Below are 20,033 nucleotides of genomic sequence, written 5' to 3' on the forward strand. Positions count from 1 at the left end.
ATTATTCATTTTACATTTTATTTTGTCTTTATCTTAAAATTCAAAATTTTTAAGTTAATTTCATTAGTTTTCTTTAATTAATATACAAAAATTAATGAAAACCTCTATTTTATATTTTTATATGGTGCTTAGATCACGAGGTCATCATCGTTGTGTTCGGTTTAATTATATAATATTTTGTATAAATTATTTTATGCCCAATTCGTAATAGTAAATCTGCTTTATGTAAATTGTTGAACGACTTTACCTCTATCTCCATGTGCAGGCTTAAGATTCTGTATAATGATGCAGGTGGAATTTTGAATAAGAAAGACTTTTCAAGCATCAATAAATAATATAATAAGAGAAATGTACCAAAATTCTTTTAAATAAGATTTTTTATAGATTTTTTACCATCTTATAATTTTTACATACAGATAATGCTAGATAAGACTAAATTTGTAAATTAAATGATATGTCACCAATAGATTGAGCACGTATATCAATACTTAAGTAATAATTCAATCATCAATTTTCATGTTATTTATTTTACAAAATTTTATTTATAAATTTAGTCTCATAATATTATCCTTTACACAATATTTATAATATTTAACAAAAATTAACGTTAAAATATAAAATTTACAAAGATTCCACTTTGAGATTGCACTTCTGATATCTTTGTCGGGTTGTCTGAAATGGAAGAATCCAAATAATATTCGGATTGGGATCTGCTGCCTTGCTAAGTGTCAGGGACAAAGGGTTAGATTTTTTGGACCTGAATTGCCTACCATCCCCGTTCCGTATCCTTCCCATCTCTTTCTTTATGTGGTTATGATTAACATTTTATATTCCTATTATTTTTTATCTTATTATTTCTATAAAAAATATTCAATATAAAATATTTGCGTGGCTTAATTGTGACTATAAAAATAAGAGAGGATGGAAAGGGTATGAGATGGGAACGGTTAGACAACCCAGGTCCAGATTTTTTCAGAAGCTTACTAAACAAGGCAAACACTTTTGAGTTCATTGGTGACGGCATACCTCCCGATTTATCATTAAATTATTTTAGATTTCGAGCTTGTGTAGTAGAAAAATTAAATTAAACTTATCCAAAGATAATAGGATGACGAGCAAAAATATTTCTTAAGACTTTTACGTCTTTTCTGCTTTGACAATGACATACTACAAATATTTTTCAAATGACTATCATATTGTCACTATGTTTAAATTGAAATTTCAATTTTTGTATGTCTCTTTTACAACTGCCCTAAGTACCAAAACAATCCACAACTTGTAAAAGTAGTGTAAAAATCACCTTCTTAAAGTTTTGTTCCTTCGTTCCAACAGAATTTTATTGCCTTTTCACAATTTTCGACTCTTATGTTATTAAATTAACTGATTGATAATCAAATATTTGGGAAATGATTTTTGCTTTTTCATATATAGTCATGAATAATGAAACATTGCATTAATACAGCATTTACTTGCACACGTCTTGCCTCCAAGCACGTTCACAAGTTATACACAGACGATACAGAGCGGGGGTGCCTCGGTCCTCGGATGAATATTTCAGCCGAGGATCTTGAGCCCCCGTATTACTTTCATTAGAGGATGTCCTTGAGAACAGAGAACGAGACTTCAAACGTGCGGTCCTCGTGTTTGGTCTTGTAATACTTACAGAGAGCTGAACCTGCAACTCTCCATGCAAACCCACATTTCCTTACATCGTTTACTTTCCAAGCGTAGTCATACGCGAAACGATATATGGCGAGTGCCTCGTTGAATATTTCATCCAATGGCCTTGTGCTCTTCTCTAAGTCCTCACAACCATATAGAATCTGCAAAAATATTTGAGAAAAACCAGTGAGAGCAGAACAGGCACCGGAACACATAACAGGTCCTGAAATGTTTGTTCATTAATCTTACCTCTTTATACCGTCTTATGAGCTTATCGGCAGCCTTATTCTTGCCCTCTTTATCATCGTATTGCAAGACGGAGGTCATTTCACTCCTGTACTGCTCGTAGAGTTCGTACCACTTCTTCAGACACTGCTCGGGGAGGTCTTCAACATCGAAACAAGGAAGTTTTTCCACTACTGCACAAATGCATAGAGGCACAAGAGCAAAGTCAAAACTCTTGCTTTTCTATGGACAGCGACGTATGTAATACGACTAGCTAATATTAGAAAAGCATTTCATCACCTTCGTCAGAAGTGTCTTCCGGTTGATATTCCTCCACCGCGTCATAAATTGATCCCAAAATGGAAGTTGATTTGTACGAGTTGAGCTTACCCATGTAATGGGGGAATGACCGCGGTTTCAAATCATTGGGGATTTTGACCTGTTACTCAGAAGTGAAATCCAAGTTTTAAATCACCGGAGATCATACACAAACAGTAAATAACCACACACTGGCTACTGAGTTCCCATTCCAATGCATGAACTTAAAACAGCAAGAGGGTGAGAATGTTCTTGCACCATATGCAATCGAATCAAAGGGTAATCGAAGACGGACAAAAGTTCCATTTGTATAACATCCAGGAGAGAAAGTAAGATAAAGTCATATTAATATCATCCAACAACATGACTGAAGCACGAAACAACAGAACTAACCGTTCGACATTTTTTTGGAGCATCCAAAGCATCGTAGTATAAATCAATCAACCGCAGCATTTTTGCTTTCGTAAGGGTTTTCTCATGACCATCTCCCAGGGTCAAATATTCATCCATATAAGCCAACCAGTTGTCAGAAGCCGTACTCATCGCATAACTGAAAAAACAGAAATTATTTTGAGCACCAGAAACATAAGACATGCTGTGGATGAAATGTTCGATTTATAAACAAATTTAATACAAATAAGCATGAATCATAGCCAGAGACTGCCGTCTCAGTCTAAACAAATAGGGAGATCTACCACCTGATATCATATCGAGAAAAATGGAAACCAAATTAAAATGAGGTTCAACAATTACTTGATACTTTGTAGCGGTCAAGAACGTACTAAACGTTAATAACGAAAATTCGAATTTAAAGTTTCCTTTTGCCAGTAGAATTACTGAACTATGCTACCTTAAAGCATCAAACGATATCAAAAGGTTCTACTAAAGCTAAGAGCATTAACCATCGAGAAAATAGTAACTACAACACATTTGGAACCTAAATATAACCAGAATTTCAATGTAATTCAACCGAAATGGGTCTAAATACAGATTCACCATACCTCGGTTCAAACCTAGTTGTTAAGAATTGTTTAAAGAGCACATCCTCTATATGATCGGGCAAAAGCGCACTTGGAGGTAAGGTGGTGGCAGCTTTGGACGTTGATGAAGTATCGATCCAAGGTTCACTTTGTTTGAAACATTCTAAAAGCTGAAATAATTCCAAGAATTACTGATGAACAAAATTATTTCCATTCCATGCATAAACTGGTTAAGTAGTTCTAGAAGGTCTGTGCATGTTGAAGTTTCAAAATAATGGCAAAGTAATCATGCTTTAGGTAAATGCCAACCCGTGGGTTTCTTGAGACCCAATATAGATCGCCATCAAAATCTCCACCACCCATTTCATCAGCTACTGAACGCGAACCTTTGCGAGAGAAGAATATAGCAAAGCCACTATTTCCGACAAATTCTTTCAACTCCTCCACGTAGGTGGCCTTCAAAACATGAACATCACCAAAATGTAAACCTGGATGCCGGTACACCAGGACCTCTCCTTGAATTGGCCCGCTGTCACTGCAAATGTCGTTGGGCCGAAAATTAAACCTTCAAACGATAAGTGAACCATATCTATTGACATTAAGATCCGCATGGATCGACAAAGCAACAATGCAGAGTAACAACTTTAGAACACATGAAACAAGAAAACAATCCAAATAACTAAAACCATATTATAACATATACTAAAAACAGCTTCTACATGGAAAATTTAGTTCATAATCCGTAGAAACATAATATACATAATACATTAGTGCAACTATAACTCCTAAAGCAAGAAGCTACGAAAACTTGTACAGCATAACCAGATATACCATCTTATAACATAGATTAAAGATTTTACGTCTCAGTTGTTAGGATAAACATTTTACCAAACTACAAATATTGCCGTTGCAGATTAATTCATTCCTTCTATGATTCTATCGTACAACATGTAATCAAGCGATTGTATTTTATAGCTAATTTCATGAAATTATTTAATAAATTTTGTGTGACAGGAGAGGATTAAAAAATGCCAGAAATTGTACATACAGAAGAACGCAAACTTGATCCTTTTCCAGAATCCCTGTTGGATCAGTAGTCCCCATCAACATGTAACTCTGAGGACTAGAAATTTTCCCTTTTTTAAGACTGGTATTTTCCTCTTTCATCAGGAATGACAAACGATGTTGCAAATATGATTCTTCTAGAGGAATATCAGAAGAGATCATCTTAAATGTGTTGTAGTCATAATCCATCCCGCCGTAGCTCAAGGCAACTGCAAATACAGAAGATGAAGGAACGAAACCCATCAAGGAACTAGAAATAGTGAAGGGAAAAATAAACTTGATAGAATGTTATTTAATCCATGGACATGTATCAAAACAAGAATTTGGCAGCCATTTGAAAAGAAAGAAATATCAGCTTACCTTTGGCTGCTGCACGCCTATTGCAGAAAACACCATGAGTATTTTCCAGATCTTTCATCAGTAACTCCATGAAATAATCTTTCGGCACTCCTCCATGGCATAGAAGGGAAATTAAACTCCTCGAAAATTTTGTATTCCTAGGCTTTGTACTGGAAGATGAAAACGTCAACTTAAAAACTACACCTTCAATAATTTGCTCTGCATCTGAAATTCTCAACTGTAGGGGGAGCAATACAAACTAGGCAAACATACATGCTAGATAATGGGTGTACCTTACTCCAACTATCTCCAACGAATTCACTGTTTGACCATCCAGCATCCGTCGATCTGTCTCAACTTTAATCATTGATGGTCGAATCTGGATCGTTTTTTGTGGTAGCTACAACGTTGGACATAGAAGATTGTAAATAGTATAGGACGTCAGAAATTTAGATAATGAAGAAAACAATGTTAATCAGAACTATTCTCTAAAGTTTTCATTATAATGCATGAACCTGTAATTGGGGTTGTATTATTTCGATTTACTTCAGTAATGATGAGGGCATTTCCATAAGTAAATGAAAGAAATCATACCTTTTTATTGACCAGAAAGGTTCCCTTCACAGCACGGCCCTTGTAGAAAAGTCGGACCTGCATGAGCAAAGGCTACAGGGGGAAAGCAGGGGGAAAACAAAAGCACAAAGGAAATGAGAATATATTGAGCGAACTTAATTCAAAATCTCCAATTTACCTAAAATATAGAATCACAAACCTCAAAGTATTCATTGCTGAACTCTTTTTTCAGTAATTCTTTCGGACAAAGTGACGCCAAATCCTCTGATATGAATCCAGTTCCATCTGAATGTATAAGAGGCTTGCCGTCTGTATAGATATGATTACCGTATGCATCCTGCAGTTTATTGAAAACAAAAAATAAAAAATAAACTGCATGGTAAGATTAAACAAAAGAAAAGGATATCTAAATATAATTAGGAATGGCAAGTTTACTGGAAAGGATAGTTTGAGGATCGTACCAGACAATACTCATCATCAATGTCGTCAACCCTCACAAGAGACCAATCTTTTACTTCTAAGCTCTCTGTCTTAGACAAAATAAGTGAAAACCTGAATCCCCGAGAAAGATGATAGCTTAGAACCTTAAGGAAAAATGCTTCCATACAACATCAAAAAAGAAACTTTGTGTGTTATAGACAGCGACATACCTAATCATGTAGTTGCTCACAGTGGACACAGTATGTGGATGCATGAAAATGCATCTTGCTTCATGAATCGTTTTATTAGATATTTTGTAATCTTCTCCCCTGTCAATCGCGGCACTAGAGTCCACACGGATAAAGTAACACTTCACAGGTGATGAAGTCGAGCTTTTTGTCTTTTCTTTATTGCCACCATCTTTGAACACTGATTCATAACCATATTAAGAAAGACAGAAATAATGATCAATCGTACTAGAATTCTCAACTGACTGAATGAAATGAACACAACAGGTTCAACTGTCAAATACACGTTAAAAGTTCACCACTGATAAATGGTCTAAATAACATAAAAATCAGTTTCAAAAATATAGAATCCCAAGTTTAAACCATGTCATCATTCTCGTCCTACTTCCAGTATGTGAAGTAACATGATAAACTATACTTTTGAGCCAATCAAGAAAAGCACGGGAAAGAATAAGATCAAAGTGGTTAAGGAAGTAAAACATCTTCAAAATTGTGAATTCAAATTTCACATAAGAAGGCATTAAGGACATACCAAAGAAACGATATCGGCGCAAACCAACAAGAATCCCTTCTCTAGCGACCTTGCTATAGTCAGCATAAAGGTCCCTCTGCTTCCAGGGATCTTTCGCATCGGCAAATTTCACCATTAAAACGCTGTCGTCTCCTAAAACTTTCTGTAGGAGAGTTCTTTTTGCGTTGTGTGGATAGGGGCCCTGAAAAATAACAATATATCAGGTATTCGACGTCAGAAAGGAACTACAAACAGATTACCCATATGCAAGCATGCAGACACATGTTTGTGGGCGATCACATTTATACTGGGGGTAGGAGTAAAAACCTTAAAATTGTAGCTCCCATCCACAGCGACTTCACAATGGTAGCCGTATGCTTTTCCAGACTCCAAATCCAAAGTCTACATCCCACCGAAAACATGAAAGGGACATTAGGGCATTAGGCATATAGACTAAAAGTAATGGATAAAGATTGGCTGATGCCAGTACTAAAGAAGCCAGTGGCAGTGAACAGCGTTAAAAGTCCAATTTTCTTTACAGGAACTTGAATAAAAAGTAGGCCAAGAGTGAAAACCAACCAGCAAAGATTATGGTAATTCATTAATTTAAACATAAACCAGCTTTGAGAGTGATACTCACCCATTGTCGGTTTTCCTTGCGAGCATATTTCCTACCCAAAGTTTCCCAAACTGTGTTCTCAAACCGCTGCATTGGCATATCTTTCCAACTTCTAATAGTCTCTGGTGCAAGGACATCTTCTAACTTCGTTCTAAAAAAATAGATACATAAGTAAAGAAACCTAAAAGCAGGTAAGTAAACGGTTTAGTCAAGAGGAAATTCAGAACCAAATAAGCCACAGTCCAACTTTCGCATACCCTCCGGCGTAATTTAATATCAGAAACTGTCTCCTGAATTCAAGTTCGCCTAGAGCTTCTAATTGTGCCTGCCCATCGTGTCTTGGTTGGTCTACAACCAAGGACTGATTAGTGAGAGCTCCAAGAATAGATAGTTATCACAAACAAACAGTTGATCACGATGAATGAAAACCATGAAACAGAGAAAGTGCAAAATATCTGACCTTGAAAAAGTCGAACCGGAGTGAGAGAAGACTTAGAAGCAGGAGGAGAAGCAGAAGACGGGCCTTGAAAGAGAGAAGTACGGGCAGCTTTCGAAGGAGAATCCGAGGGATAGGAGGAATTGAATGGCCTCACTCTTCCCTCACGGTCTGCAGGTTGCTCTGTAACTCACATAATCGAGACAAAAAATGGGTTGAAAGAAAAACATTCAGAAATGACACAACCCATGAAAGAAAAACTCAACGTGAAAACCTCACCTTGACGAACAGGAGTGATAGGAGCAGATGATGGGCCTTGAAAAAGAGATGCGCGTACAGATTTTGAAGGAGATGGAAAGAAATAGGAATGCAATTGCATCTGTCCGCCACGAGTACTCCCTGCAACTCACATAACGAAAGTGTCAAGATTTCAATGGGACGGACTAACGGTCCACTGCTAAATTACTAATATATTGTCCCGACCAACAAACGAGAGAATTATCATAAGGGGGCATCGTCATTATTAGCAGTGAAACAATTCTTTATACATTGTAATTCATTTTAGGGGCTTTTAGATCCAAGTTCAAAAACATATATGGTTATATGTATTTATTTTTTTAATGCTCATTTTATATTTTCTAAAAATATTAAAAATTAATTAAAATCTTCTAATATTATGAATTTTCAACCTCAAAAAAATATAATTAATATCTTATAACAAAAAAATAATATATTGACATAAATCTGTCTGCAAATCATTCTACCCTAACTCAAGTAACAAATATATGAATATATATCATACCTATAAGTAAGATATGAAACTTAATTGGTAGAAAAAACATAATATATATTTAAGTAAGACACATGAATCTTACTTGATTATAAAAAAAAAATCTATCATATAAGTAAATAAATATAATTAACCTGTAATATAGGTTGATTATAAAAATAAAAAATAAAATCCATAAATGGGGTTTAAAACTGAATAAAGAATAAGAAAGAACAAAAAAAATAAATAATTAAAGAGATAATTATGAAAAAATTTGATTATTATAATAAATCTTATTATTTAAGAGATAATTATTGATAATAAAATAATAAAACTTAAGAAATTGAATTTATTTTAATAAACTAGACTATTCTTACTTGGCTAAAAAAATTAGACTATATCAAATTTCTCCGCGGCAATTTTCCCACGTGGGATTCTCGCATTCTTCGACAGAAATAGCAGAAATCGGATTTTAAAATAATCAGCAAAGAAAACCCATCGCTGATCAACCAAAACAAAACAACCCATGAAGTAAAAATCTGACCTTGACGACCAGGAGTGATTTGAGAAGCAGGAGACGGGCTGTGAAGAAGCGGAGAAGCAGCAGGGCCAGACTTGGAAGGGGAAGGGGAAGGAGAAGGAGAATGAGGGGTACACTGGTACTTTTCATGGTGGAGCAAGAACCAAATGCATCCACTGAGGGTGCTGATGTTGTAAATGTCATCAAGGAGTTCGAGTGCCTTCTCCTCCCCCAGCAAGCCCAGCTTCCTTTTCAACTCGGCGTCCGGCTGCGGCTGCTGTTTCTCCCCGCATATACTGTTCAGTTTTTGCTGCACCCGCGGAGGCAGAGGCACGTGCAGTTGCGGTTGTGGGCAATCGTCTCCGGGGGTGGCCACGGCTGCTGGGCGTGGCGGGGAAAAGCCAATGGCGGCGGTGGCGGGGCGGTGAGAGTAGCTGAGAGACAAAAGGTCGGGATTTGAGAAGACGGGGTCATCGAAATCAACACCCTCAATCTCTGCGTAACTGCATTTGGAGTTGCTGGGACCGTAATTAGGCGGATGATTCATTGATTAACTTTGTAATCAACTGGGAAGGAAGGAAGCATGCAAGCAAGGAAGGAAGGAAGAAAGGAAGGAAGAAGTCTCAATAGACTGGAGCTTTTTGAGTTCAGCGTTGAGCGTGTGTGAAATTATATAATGGCAGGGAGGGAAGTTTGCTGACAAAATCCAGTTGGTTTCGCAGATGGTGGTTTAAAAGGAGCTACTACTTTATATTGTTACTTCTTCATGCCATTTCTTCTTGTGCTTTGAATTCACACGACGTGCCTCTTACTGGGTTACACTGGCCCGCTCCTAGTTTTATTAATTAATCATTCGGGCAAAATAGTTTTGAGAAATTTTATTTAAACTCATATAACCTATTTTACCAATTAACTTATCTTTTGCACTTATTTGATTTTAACTAACTATTAATATTTCTTTAAATCCTAAATTTAATACCTAATATACCCCCATAAATCCAATTCAATATGTGAATTTCTTTTTACGCCCATTTGATTTTTAATTCAGAAGTTGCAGCAGCAAGCTGTGCTCTTCAAAACCGTGTGCCAAATTTTCTTAGTGTCCTCATTTTTCTTGAATTCCCATAGCTCGAATTTTTGCAAAGTCTGCAAATTTGCAAGATAAAAATCAATGGCTCTCAAGGTCGTTCATGTCTCTGATGTTCCAAACCTCGATTAAGTCACAGAAAATGTTGCTGCATTGGTCATACATTGATGCCATGATTTTGGGGTGTAGTCAGACTACACCGGCAGAGAAGAAAAAAAATAATAATATAAAAACATAAGAAGCAATCCTTGCAATATCTGCAAGTCTTTTTGGTTTTTTAGGTGCAGATTTTGTATTAGGACTTTTAGGCAATACTATTTGCACCAATAGCTAAATTGATGCCATGATTTTGGGGTGTAGCCAGACTACACCAACATAGAAGAAGAAGAAGAGAATATATATATATAAAAACAAAAGAAGCAAACAGAATCCAAGGTCCTTGCAATACCTGCAAGTCCTTTTGGTTTTTTGCGGTGCAGATGGACAATGGAATATCGATTGCAACAATTTGTTGTGGTAGAAAGATAAACAAACTATGCAGGATTGATTGAAAAAAAAAATTAAAACCAAAATACTCATCTTCCAAACTCTAAAAAATTGAAATCAAATGAACAAAAAATTCATAAACGTAGAAACAAAGAATGATCGTAGGGTTTAATTATAGTGTTTGGGTTTATTGATAAATTTGAATTTTATTATTAATTTCATTTTGTACTTAATAGTAATTATGCAATAGGATAAAAGAGACAATTAACATTTAAAATTTTAAATTAAGTGTAAAAAGAGGTTGCATGGGTTTAAATAAATTTTCCAATAGTTTTTTATATTGGCTTATTTTTAGTTGTGCATCAAGTCGATTTTGATATCACTAGATGTAACTCACTCAAAGGTTCGCTTTACTTTCTTAAATATAAAATTTGTTCTACTTTATCATATTTTGGTTTCTTCAATCCACTATGAATTGTTTGAATGTTAATGCATGGTGGAGATGAATTTGATTATAAATCTCCACTATGTGTCACATTCAACAGTCAGAAAATATTTATTTTAAATGAAGAAATTAAAGATTTGAATTTTTTTGGGATGATGTGCTTGAGTTGCAGAGATCTAAAAAAAATAAAAAAGAATTTGATTAACCTAGTGCACTTAAATGATGCCCAACTGATGACATTTGATTCAATTCGACAGATGTCAAATCAATTAAGAGAAACAGTGAGAGGAAGAGGCCGGGTTGACAGTTAGCAAGAGAGGATGAGAGTTCTCGCCGCGAGATGGAAATGGTAATGGTAGGTAAACAACGCCAGAAAGTCAAGCGAATTTTGACTTCGTGTTTCAGGGAATAAAATAAAATCAAAATAGAGCGAATTTGACAAAAAAAAGAAAAGAAACATTTTAAGTTTTAAAAACAAAAGTAATCATGTTTGAGTTATAAAAAATAAAATAAAATTAAAGTCGAATTCCAGTAATTAAAAATAAGCCTTTTATATTTGGCCGAAAAAGGAAGTGACTTGGATGCTAAGTTTGAAGTTTTCGTAACGAAGAATCTGCTATATGTACTTTACCGACCTACTTTATCTACATGTGCAGCTTCAGATTTATCATCTGTTCTGCCTTTGTCAAATCGAGCTTTTGAGATTCTCTTCGTAATGCAAATGGAACTATGACTAGGAAAGACTATTCAAGTAATTGGAATAAAATATAATTGAAGAAGTTGAAAAAGAATGTGTAGAAGAAAACAAAAAAAAAAGTGTGAAAATTTTTTTTTTTCAAAAATTACGATCAATTTCTGTCTTTTTGAATTCATTGAAACATTTAGGGCTACTTTTATTACATTATGTCTTATTTGACAACAAAAAGAAGATTTAAGGTGATGTGTTACCGATGTCAGTTAAACCGGTTGATTACAGTCGCATGTACATTCTTTTGAACCCGAGTCAAAATTCCACGACTCTGATAAAATAGTTTAGAATAAAATATCGACTCAGTGATACTTTGAAACAAGTTTTGAACCTTTAACAATGATGAATATACATGTGTAATTCACATTCACAACTTCATTCAATCAGGTCACAAATATTTCTTGACAACACACAAAAAATTGAGGATACAATGAAAGAATCACAAGTCGCCAAGTATATATATGTAAGAAAATCTTCGCATCTGCAGAGCAGAAGCAAAGTTTGTAAGATGAAGAAAAGCAGCGACTCATATGTTATTACGATGGAGCCTGTTAACATCGACAGAACATATATGATCGACATTTCGCACGCGTGCATCCTCGACAAAGAATGGAGATAAAAGCAATCATGTATACCTTCATACGAACGACGCATCCTATGATTGTCATTTTTGCGGAAGTAGCTTCTGGCATGGAGCAAGCAACTACCAAATCACGGTAAGTTAGTGTTACCAAGTCCCATGGACTCTGCGACTTCTCTAGCGGAAAAATTGTCTGCTTGAGCCTGCATAAAGAATCCACATTTAGAAGATATAGATACGATATTGGATCATGACCGAATGTCGGCTTCTCATACAAATTGTAATGCTGAAGTAGTATCCATACCTGAAGGCTATGCAGCAAATACATCAAAAAGAGATGTACAAATACCTGCATATGATTTATTCCGGTTATTTTGTAATTCAATACACTCCAAATAGTATGTCTGCCTTTAAACACGTGTTTAACTGTTTTACCAGGTAGAATAGTAAGATAAGTCGAGCTGTTGGATATCGCCAGAGAAATCTTGTGGCCCTGACTGCTCCTGAATCTAACATTTTTGCTGCCTTCTGCAACTGCATGAGATGAGGTGAAACGTAAGAGTGAGGAACCGAGAACAAGAATGGTGATAGATGTAAGAAAATTATTTACCTGTATGCTTGCCCCAGCCATATGACGATGATGCAACGGAAGAGTCCTAAAGATGTTATATTTTCGTTAAGTTCCATCCAAAGACGAACAATTATAACATATTACTTGGTACTTAACAAGATGCAAAAAGAATGAAGGGAAATCACGTAAAAATTCCTTTTAAAAGAGTCAACATACTCAAGTGCCTTCATTTCAGCATCTTCTTCCCAGGATGCTGATGCCCGACGGGAAACTCTACTTCTTTCAGCCTCCACCTGCATATAATATGGATTCATAATTTCATATAGAGAAGGGAACATATGAGTACTAAAAAATTCAAAGTAAATGGACTCTTGAATCTATACAAAAACTATCATGCAAGCAGCATAAAACACCTAGAAACAGACCTGTGCTTCCTGGATACGCTTAATTTCCTTTTCCAAGTGAAACTCTGCTGCGGCTTTTTCACTAGCCATGGTTTCTAATTGTGTTTGCTTGTAGTACTGAATAATAAATGGAACAAGAAGTGTCAATAAAGACGCGACATCTGACCATTTAAATAAGTGTTCTTGAGTGACATTACCAGTAGATCAGTGAGTTCACGATAGCGTTTCTCTAGCTCCATGTGTTCCTGCAAAATGCAAAATATAACCTGTAAATAACATAGAGCTCGAGATAACCTAGTAAAAGTCTTTGTATGATGAAGATATATGAAAAGAGAGGCAGCAGTATCACCTGGCGTGAGTAATGCTCTGCATCCCTCTTCATAGAAGCCATTTCAACTCTCATTTTTTGTACTTCGGCCTGAAATCAAGCATTTCAAGAAGTGTTATATAAACAAGTTGTTCGACAAGGCAAAAATTTCAGAGCACAAAGCTATAAACTGATAATAACAACACTGTTGAGCAACAAACAAAGGACTCACCTCCAACGAAGAAAGCTTGCCCTCTGCATCCCTCTGACCTTGGCGTGCACGTTCCACTTCTTCCTGCCATGCCTGCACCTTAGTATTCACAACCGTAAGTGAGTACAATAATACTGTGGGGAAGCTTTAAATATGCTCAACTAATTTGGGCTGGGCTGGGCGCCCATGTGACAATGAGATGATACTTACTACCAAGTAATAGAAATCACACTTGAAGTTTAGACTATAATAAAATGCAGAAATAAAATGGAAATCACAAAGAATACCTGAATTGTTTGATTTGCCTCTTCTGGTGACTTCTTTTGCCCACGCCGAACTTTAGCTTCCATATCTTGCAGCTCTTGATTTAAATTGGCACATTCAACCTGATGGCACATAATGTTAATTATCCAAGGATCTTAAGACGGTATTATGTTCCAGACATGAACAAAAACACTAGTACAAATATAATATAGAATGTTTAATCTACCTCAAGCAATGCCATCTTCTGCTCAAGCTCTGATGCCTTTGCAATCCTCTCATCTGCTATTCTCTGAATAGGGAAGCACTGGAACGTTCAGTATATTATGCTCAAACTCACATATGTATAATTCATTGAAATCCCAGAAAAGCATGAAAATGCAATGTCTTCAGAGTTCAGAGACAGAACATGGAATCATAGATACAACTCCTGGAAAAAAGCTCATTGACAAAACAAAATTTGTAAAACTTTCAAAATATTGTAACAAGTTCATCAGAAAATAAAAACCTAATATGCAAGCATTATTATATGGTTCATGTATAAAGGAACTAAGAATCTCAGTAATCATAAGCTTCTAAAGAGAAGAAAGAGATCAAAAAATTCATAAATATAATGGTATATAATTTTATTTTTTTATCAAGTAATGGTGCATAGCAAAGAGTCACAAACTTGAGAAGCGCTCACTTTACCTGGATCCTTGCAAGAGCTGTGGATGCCTCAAGGGCTCTGTGTTCCAGTTCTACTTCCCTTTCCATGGCAGCCTGTTTTACCAGAAAGTGGTTATCGCAGTTCAAGGAAATAACGAGAAGTACAGAAATTACTGATAATACTAATGTTGTAGGTACATACCATTTTGGTTGCACTATGTGCGGCACGCTCTTCTTCTGCTCTACGTTCTACAGTAGATAACTCCTCTCGAAGAGCCTGAAGAGTATTTTCCTAATATTTCAGGATCAAATGATAAGATCCAAATACATGCAAAGAAGAAAAATCATAAACTCTAACCTGCATCATCCTTGTCTCTGTCAGCTCCCTATTTCTCATCATAGACTCCATATTTGCCTGATTGGAAAATCATAATAATAATAATAATCAAGCTATTATTTAAGCCTCAAACTGGTCAAAAATCTAAGTTAAGAACATTCATAATTGCATGAATAGAATAATGAAAAAGTCGAACAAGGTACTTCACACAAACCAGGCATAGAGAGAGAGTGAAATAGAGAGGAATATCATGCATTAATAATTAAATGTGGTGCATGTAATGAACCTGCAGCGATGCCAGATTCCCTTCAGATAAGGCAGCCTGTTTCTTAAGTCCATCCATGGAACCGACAAGTGCCTCAATTTCCGAATTCTTTGCTGCCAAGGCCTCAACCATATTTGACTCTATTCTCGTCACTTCACTTTTAGATGTGGACAAATCTTTTTGTAGTTGCTTTATGCGAGCCTCATACGACTTACTCAGCTCTCTCTATCAAAGTAGCAGTAACATGAGATACCAATAGCATTAGATCATATGCCTCAACGGTTGAAACTTCACATAACCTGAAATATAAAATAGGAATGTATCTCACCTCTGACATGAGAAGCTCCTCTAGCTGTGCATTTTCAAATTTGTATTCTTGAAGTCGGGATGAAAGTCCAGCACAAACCTAATAATCAATAATAACCAAAAGATTAACAATGAACTAAAACAGAAAACTTCAAACCAATAAGAAATTTCTAAAGGGGGCAGAAAGCTTCTTAAAGCAAATGTGAAACAGGCTTATTCGACTTATGGTGACCCTTTACAAGAGATCGGCTGATAGAAAGAAAAACAGAAATCAGTAGAGCTTACCCTCGCTAACCTTGCTTCTTTAGACTGACCAGTGGAAACAGCAGTTTTAAGCAATCCTTGAGCCTGTACACCAACTAAAGAAACTATTCAATAATAGCCAGATGGCAGGTTAACTAGATTCAAAGCAAAAAGCATAGATGCACACGAGATATCATCTCATAATAAATAATTTACCTCCTCAATTTGATCCTGCTCCTGTACTTTCACAGGAGAGCTACCAGATTTATGCTCAATTAGCTTATTTTTCTCAACAACTGGTTCCTCATTGCCATCAGCGACTTTCGGTTGGGTTTCTCTGTTACTGATGGCATCAGTATTTATAGATTCTGTTCTCCCTTGGTCAATTTCTGGATGAACATCTGAATTTCTAGATTTGCTATCTTGGCCAGCATCAACTGATTCAACCTGATGGTTTTCATCCACAACCTCAACTTCTTTGGCAGGTGACGGCAAAGGATGTTCTTCATGACCATCTGAGTCAATCTCATTGACAAGCTTACCATTCGAAGTTGATGTATTAGCCTCCCTATCAGTAAGAGTTGTTGAAGCTTCTGCTCGTTCAGCATTACTTTCACCAACTTCAATTGCCCGTGTCTCTGTTAAGGGAATCCTCATTATGGGATCTTTCTCATGATTCTGTTGCTGCTCATTGATGGTTTGACTTGTAGGATCTGCAAAGGGTGCCCCACCATTTTCATTTAGATGAGCATCGCTGTCTTTTTCAGGTGTTACGTCTGTTTGTGAGGTCAACGTACTAATCTGCTCACTTGCAGAATCACTCATTTTCTGAGATTCATTTGTGGACTGTCTCTTTTGAGCCTGAAAGTATCCAATGTAGACCACAAACTTTATATATATACCCATGCGTGAAATATAGCACACTGTACGTTCACGAGTAATCTGGCAATACCTTGGTCTTCGACTTCTTCCTCTTGGCTTGAGATCCTTGTCCATTAGAAGCTTCAGAAAAGTAAAACATCAATAAAAATTTGCAACAATTAGGTGGTCTTCAAGTTATCTAAAAGACAGTAACTTGATGAAGTAAGGGCTGATGGATTAATATTCTAGGACCCATTAATAAGGCTCTGAACTGCATCCTAACAGCATATGTAAAAACAACGAAGAGGAGGCACCAGCTCATTAGTCGGTAAAGTCTTTTGGCAGCGTCCAGACATCAAACCAAAACAAAAATAAAAGATGCAGGACAATTCAAAGATAATACCTGGTGACTGGGAAGGCGACTGATCATCCAACTCACTGACAACTAGCTTTGCCCGTCGATCAACCACTTCAAACAAATCTGAGGCCAAAGAAAAAAGTTACAAACTTTACACATCATGGGCACAAGAAACTGCCGCAGTAATACAAGGAACTCTGACGTGGAGCTTCTACAGGGCTGATCTATATAGTAAACAATCGTAGATGGTATAAGATGGGTGGTGCAGGTGCTAGAATAGGGATCATGACTATTAACTGCTTAATCAGTCGTATCCTATGGACTAGACCGAACTGACAATACCGGTTTGATACCCAAGAAGAACACGTTCCCCTGCTGATAATTCATCACTAGATCTGCAGCTATTCATCGATCGCACATGTTAATATGAATAACTAGCCAAATTTCTCTGGCTCACTTTCATATCATATTCGCAGAATTCATGAAATGCGGATTCCCCACTATATACAATATATTCAATATTACTATTTAATCGCCGTTTTTCAGTTTATGATGACTCCAAATTGAAATTTCTATTTCGAAATGAAGTTCTAAACACTATTCAATAAAGAATGCCCAATGCCAATGACATCAGAATCACCAAATATGCAAATCCAAATTTAACCGGGTTATCGCAACCATATTATCCATAAAACACCTCAAATAATTACAATTAGTGATTAAGCATAAGATCAAACTCAAAACACATTCAAAATCCAAATGCAAAACCAAATTAATTAACAAAAACAAAAAATTAATAGGAACAAACATAGAGGATCCGAACCTTCGGCAGCCTTGAGCCACGAAGACATTGTTACGAAACCGAATTCGGATCTACCAACAACCGCGGCTTAGAGACTGACCAATGGAGCAGCTTCCATGGAAGAAATGGGAGAGATTGCCAAACGGAAAAGCTCGAATTCGAGAGATTGCCAAACCGAAATGCTCGAATTCGAAGGCGTAAAAGCTTCCTGCGATCTGCGTGAAATGCGTCCTCCTCTCAACTAGCTCGGGGAGGCGTGAAGGCAGTCGTGACTCGGGTGAGTTGTGGCTCAGTCGTGACTCGTTAGTTGGGACGAAGGTTTTGCGTTAACAGAGGCGAGTTTGTTCAGGTGAGATCACGACCACCGTATCCGTATTTGGACGTTTCTTTGCCACGTGGATAATGCGTAAGGACAACTTCGTGACGTTGACTAGTGTGGTGGATTCATCATTGGGCTTTTGGACCAAATAAAGCATCACTCGGCTTAAACTATTGGCCCATCAAATGTTGTTAGATGTTCAAAACTTAGGCCTAAAACTATATGGGCCTTATAATATTTTGATAGTCTTTTTTTTTTTTTTTCTGGGTCAAATTTTGGGTACTTGCTAATAAGTGTTAGTTGAGTTGGTATAGATCGTTTTCTTTGTTAAATCAAGTCCTAGGTTTGATTGCGGCTGCCGGCAATCCCTTTTAGTGGACGAACTATAAAAACCAAAACATGAGGTAAAACCCCATCTATAAGTTCTCAAAAAGACTTGTGGTATGTCTTGATCCTGATGAAGTAGCCTCCCCTCAACCTAAATTTAATATTTTGCAACCGAAAAAAAGTATGGGCACTTGATTTTGTTCGAAAATGGTAAGTATATTGAGACGAACAATTGTTTGGCTCCACAAGTGCTTTTAGCAATATTTGGAAGAAACACTTAAAAGAGCTTGTAGATTGTAAAAACGTTTTTAGCGCTCTCTTCAAAAGCATTTTCAAATGCTTTAGAAAACACTTTTTTTCATAATAATAATAATAATAATAATTTGGAATCTACTTCAAGGAAAAGCACTTATGAGTACAGTGATGTTCCTGCTGCTTAAAATAAAAGCGCTTCTGAGAATTCTGCTGATTGATCAAGATCAATAGTAGTGCACGTGCATTAATTATATAAAGGTTGAATCAAATATGAAGATTTGAAGAGAAAGTGCTTAAGAATTTAATTGTGTCCAAATCAAACAAGTCCATATCAAATAAATCATGCAAGCATGCATGGCACGCGTCTACTAGGGCGGCTGTGCCATTGGCTCCTCAGAATTTCAGCAATTAAACAAAAAATAAATAAAAAATAGATATGTATTAATATTGATATTGATATTGATATGGATATTAATACACACACACACATATATATATATATATATATATATATACACACACGATGATTATTCGTATATATTAATAAGCATAGGATGAAAGCATCGATATATATATACACACACACACATATATATACATATATACATATATATATACACGATGATGATTCGTATATATTAGTAAGCACAGGATGAAAGCATCGATCAATCAAGACAGAGAGAGATAGGAGGCTCTTTACTGCTTGAGAGAGAATTCGTCAATCATGCAACTATACATCGCAATCTCCCACCTACTCTTTATAATTACAGTCGTTTTCTTCCCTTCTTTTATTTTACCATTTGTTTCTTCCTCTTTTTACTCCTCAAGATCTATAAAGCTAATTCTGACAATCATTCACCTCCTTTTTTTAACCAATACAAGATATCTGACAACTTCTTCAGCAAATTCTGAAGTATACCCTTAATCATATTTATCAAGAAGCTAATATGACAGCATATGGATTTGCTTCTTGAATTAGGTTATAATTACTATCATTCTTGTATCTGGTTTAATAATTAACTTTCCAAATGTAACATTGCATAGGTTAAAGTTTGATTTGTATGGTTTTAAGATTCGTCGAGGATTCTCTTTGTAATGTTATTTCGATTTTTCAAAAATAATAATAATAAAATATGTATGGACGAGTTTATTGAGCAGTAAATATATAGCAGTTAATTTATTCAGTGGGTTAATCAGTTCATCATAGTAGCATGCTGGGTAATAAATATTAATTTATTTCCTCTTCGTATGCATGCATGTGTTGTTACCTAATTATCTTCAGCGGACTCAAGTTATTTTTGTGTTTCTTTTCAAGAAACTACTCTGTTCTCCATATATTACAAAGACAACCTTCTCAGATTTTTCTTTGGTAAGATTTGCACGCCGCACATATCATTTTTACGTTGGAGAAGTGATCAAAATATGGAAATAAAGAAAACATGAGATGGACCCTTCAGCTGCTATCATACAAATTAAATATAGCTGAAATGAAAAAAGAAGAATATACAAATGGGAAGGAAAAGAAAA

At 35.9% G+C, this 20,033-nt stretch overlaps 2 protein-coding genes across 3 annotated transcripts; both read right to left on the minus strand.

The window, feature by feature from the left end:
- Positions 1–1,426: 1,426 nt before the first annotated feature.
- On the minus strand, positions 1,427–9,452 carry LOC125469737 (probable RNA-dependent RNA polymerase 5). Its single transcript, XM_048567483.1, has 20 exons — positions 8,710–9,452; positions 7,676–7,795; positions 7,421–7,579; positions 7,218–7,308; positions 6,982–7,111; positions 6,669–6,743; positions 6,363–6,543; positions 5,813–6,011; positions 5,624–5,714; positions 5,362–5,499; positions 5,184–5,255; positions 4,883–4,989; positions 4,611–4,759; positions 4,234–4,459; positions 3,495–3,720; positions 3,207–3,355; positions 2,599–2,755; positions 2,188–2,326; positions 1,912–2,081; positions 1,427–1,823 (listed from the first exon to the last, which is right to left on the minus strand). The coding sequence occupies exons 1-20, from the start codon at positions 9,230–9,232 to the stop codon at positions 1,590–1,592; spliced, it is 3,336 nt and encodes a 1,111-aa protein (XP_048423440.1). The 5' UTR covers positions 9,233–9,452; the 3' UTR covers positions 1,427–1,589.
- A 2,308-nt stretch (positions 9,453–11,760) lies between these two features.
- Positions 11,761–17,958, minus strand: LOC125469690 (golgin candidate 1-like). Of its 2 annotated transcripts, none has more exons than XM_048567373.1 (21): positions 17,627–17,958; positions 16,849–16,926; positions 16,537–16,586; positions 15,801–16,445; positions 15,627–15,689; positions 15,364–15,441; positions 15,057–15,260; positions 14,792–14,848; positions 14,636–14,710; positions 14,476–14,547; positions 14,015–14,077; positions 13,812–13,910; positions 13,546–13,617; positions 13,356–13,424; positions 13,204–13,251; positions 13,028–13,123; positions 12,819–12,895; positions 12,642–12,687; positions 12,467–12,565; positions 12,336–12,380; positions 11,761–12,234 (listed from the first exon to the last, which is right to left on the minus strand). In XM_048567373.1, the coding sequence occupies exons 1-21, from the start codon at positions 17,652–17,654 to the stop codon at positions 12,163–12,165; spliced, it is 2,136 nt and encodes a 711-aa protein (XP_048423330.1). In that variant the 5' UTR covers positions 17,655–17,958; the 3' UTR covers positions 11,761–12,162. The 2 variants fall into 2 exon arrangements, with proteins under 2 accessions (XP_048423330.1, XP_048423329.1); XM_048567372.1 differs by having other exon boundaries at positions 13,546–13,623.
- Positions 17,959–20,033: the final 2,075 nt, after the last annotated feature.

This window comes from the organism of the source record quoted next, unplaced genomic scaffold (assembly GCF_019419815.1).
Source record: "Pyrus x bretschneideri cultivar Hongxiangsu unplaced genomic scaffold, Pyrus_bretschneideri_v1 Contig44, whole genome shotgun sequence".
NCBI classification, from domain to species: Eukaryota; Viridiplantae; Streptophyta; class Magnoliopsida; order Rosales; family Rosaceae; genus Pyrus; species Pyrus x bretschneideri.

What these genes read in the sequence shown, in the direction of transcription:
- LOC125469737 (XM_048567483.1), bottom strand. Translation starts at nt 9,232, where the DNA reads ATGAATCATCCGCCTAATTACGGTCCCAGCAACTCCAAATGCAGTTAC. An exon ending in ATGGGAGCTACAATTTTAAG is followed by an intron (nt 6,544 to 6,668) that starts GTTTTTACTCCT and finishes GTTATTTTTCAG; the next exon opens with GGCCCCTATCCACACAACGC. An exon ending in ACAACTAGGTTTGAACCGAG is followed by an intron (nt 2,756 to 3,206) that starts GTATGGTGAATC and finishes CTGTTTTTTCAG; the next exon opens with TTATGCGATGAGTACGGCTT.
- LOC125469690 (XM_048567372.1), bottom strand. Translation starts at nt 17,654, where the DNA reads ATGTCTTCGTGGCTCAAGGCTGCCGAAG. An exon ending in AGCAGGATCAAATTGAGGAG is followed by an intron (nt 15,690 to 15,800) that starts GTAAATTATTTA and finishes GTTGGTGTACAG; the next exon opens with GCTCAAGGATTGCTTAAAAC. An exon ending in AGAAGATGGCATTGCTTGAG is followed by an intron (nt 13,911 to 14,014) that starts GTAGATTAAACA and finishes ATGTGCCATCAG; the next exon opens with GTTGAATGTGCCAATTTAAA.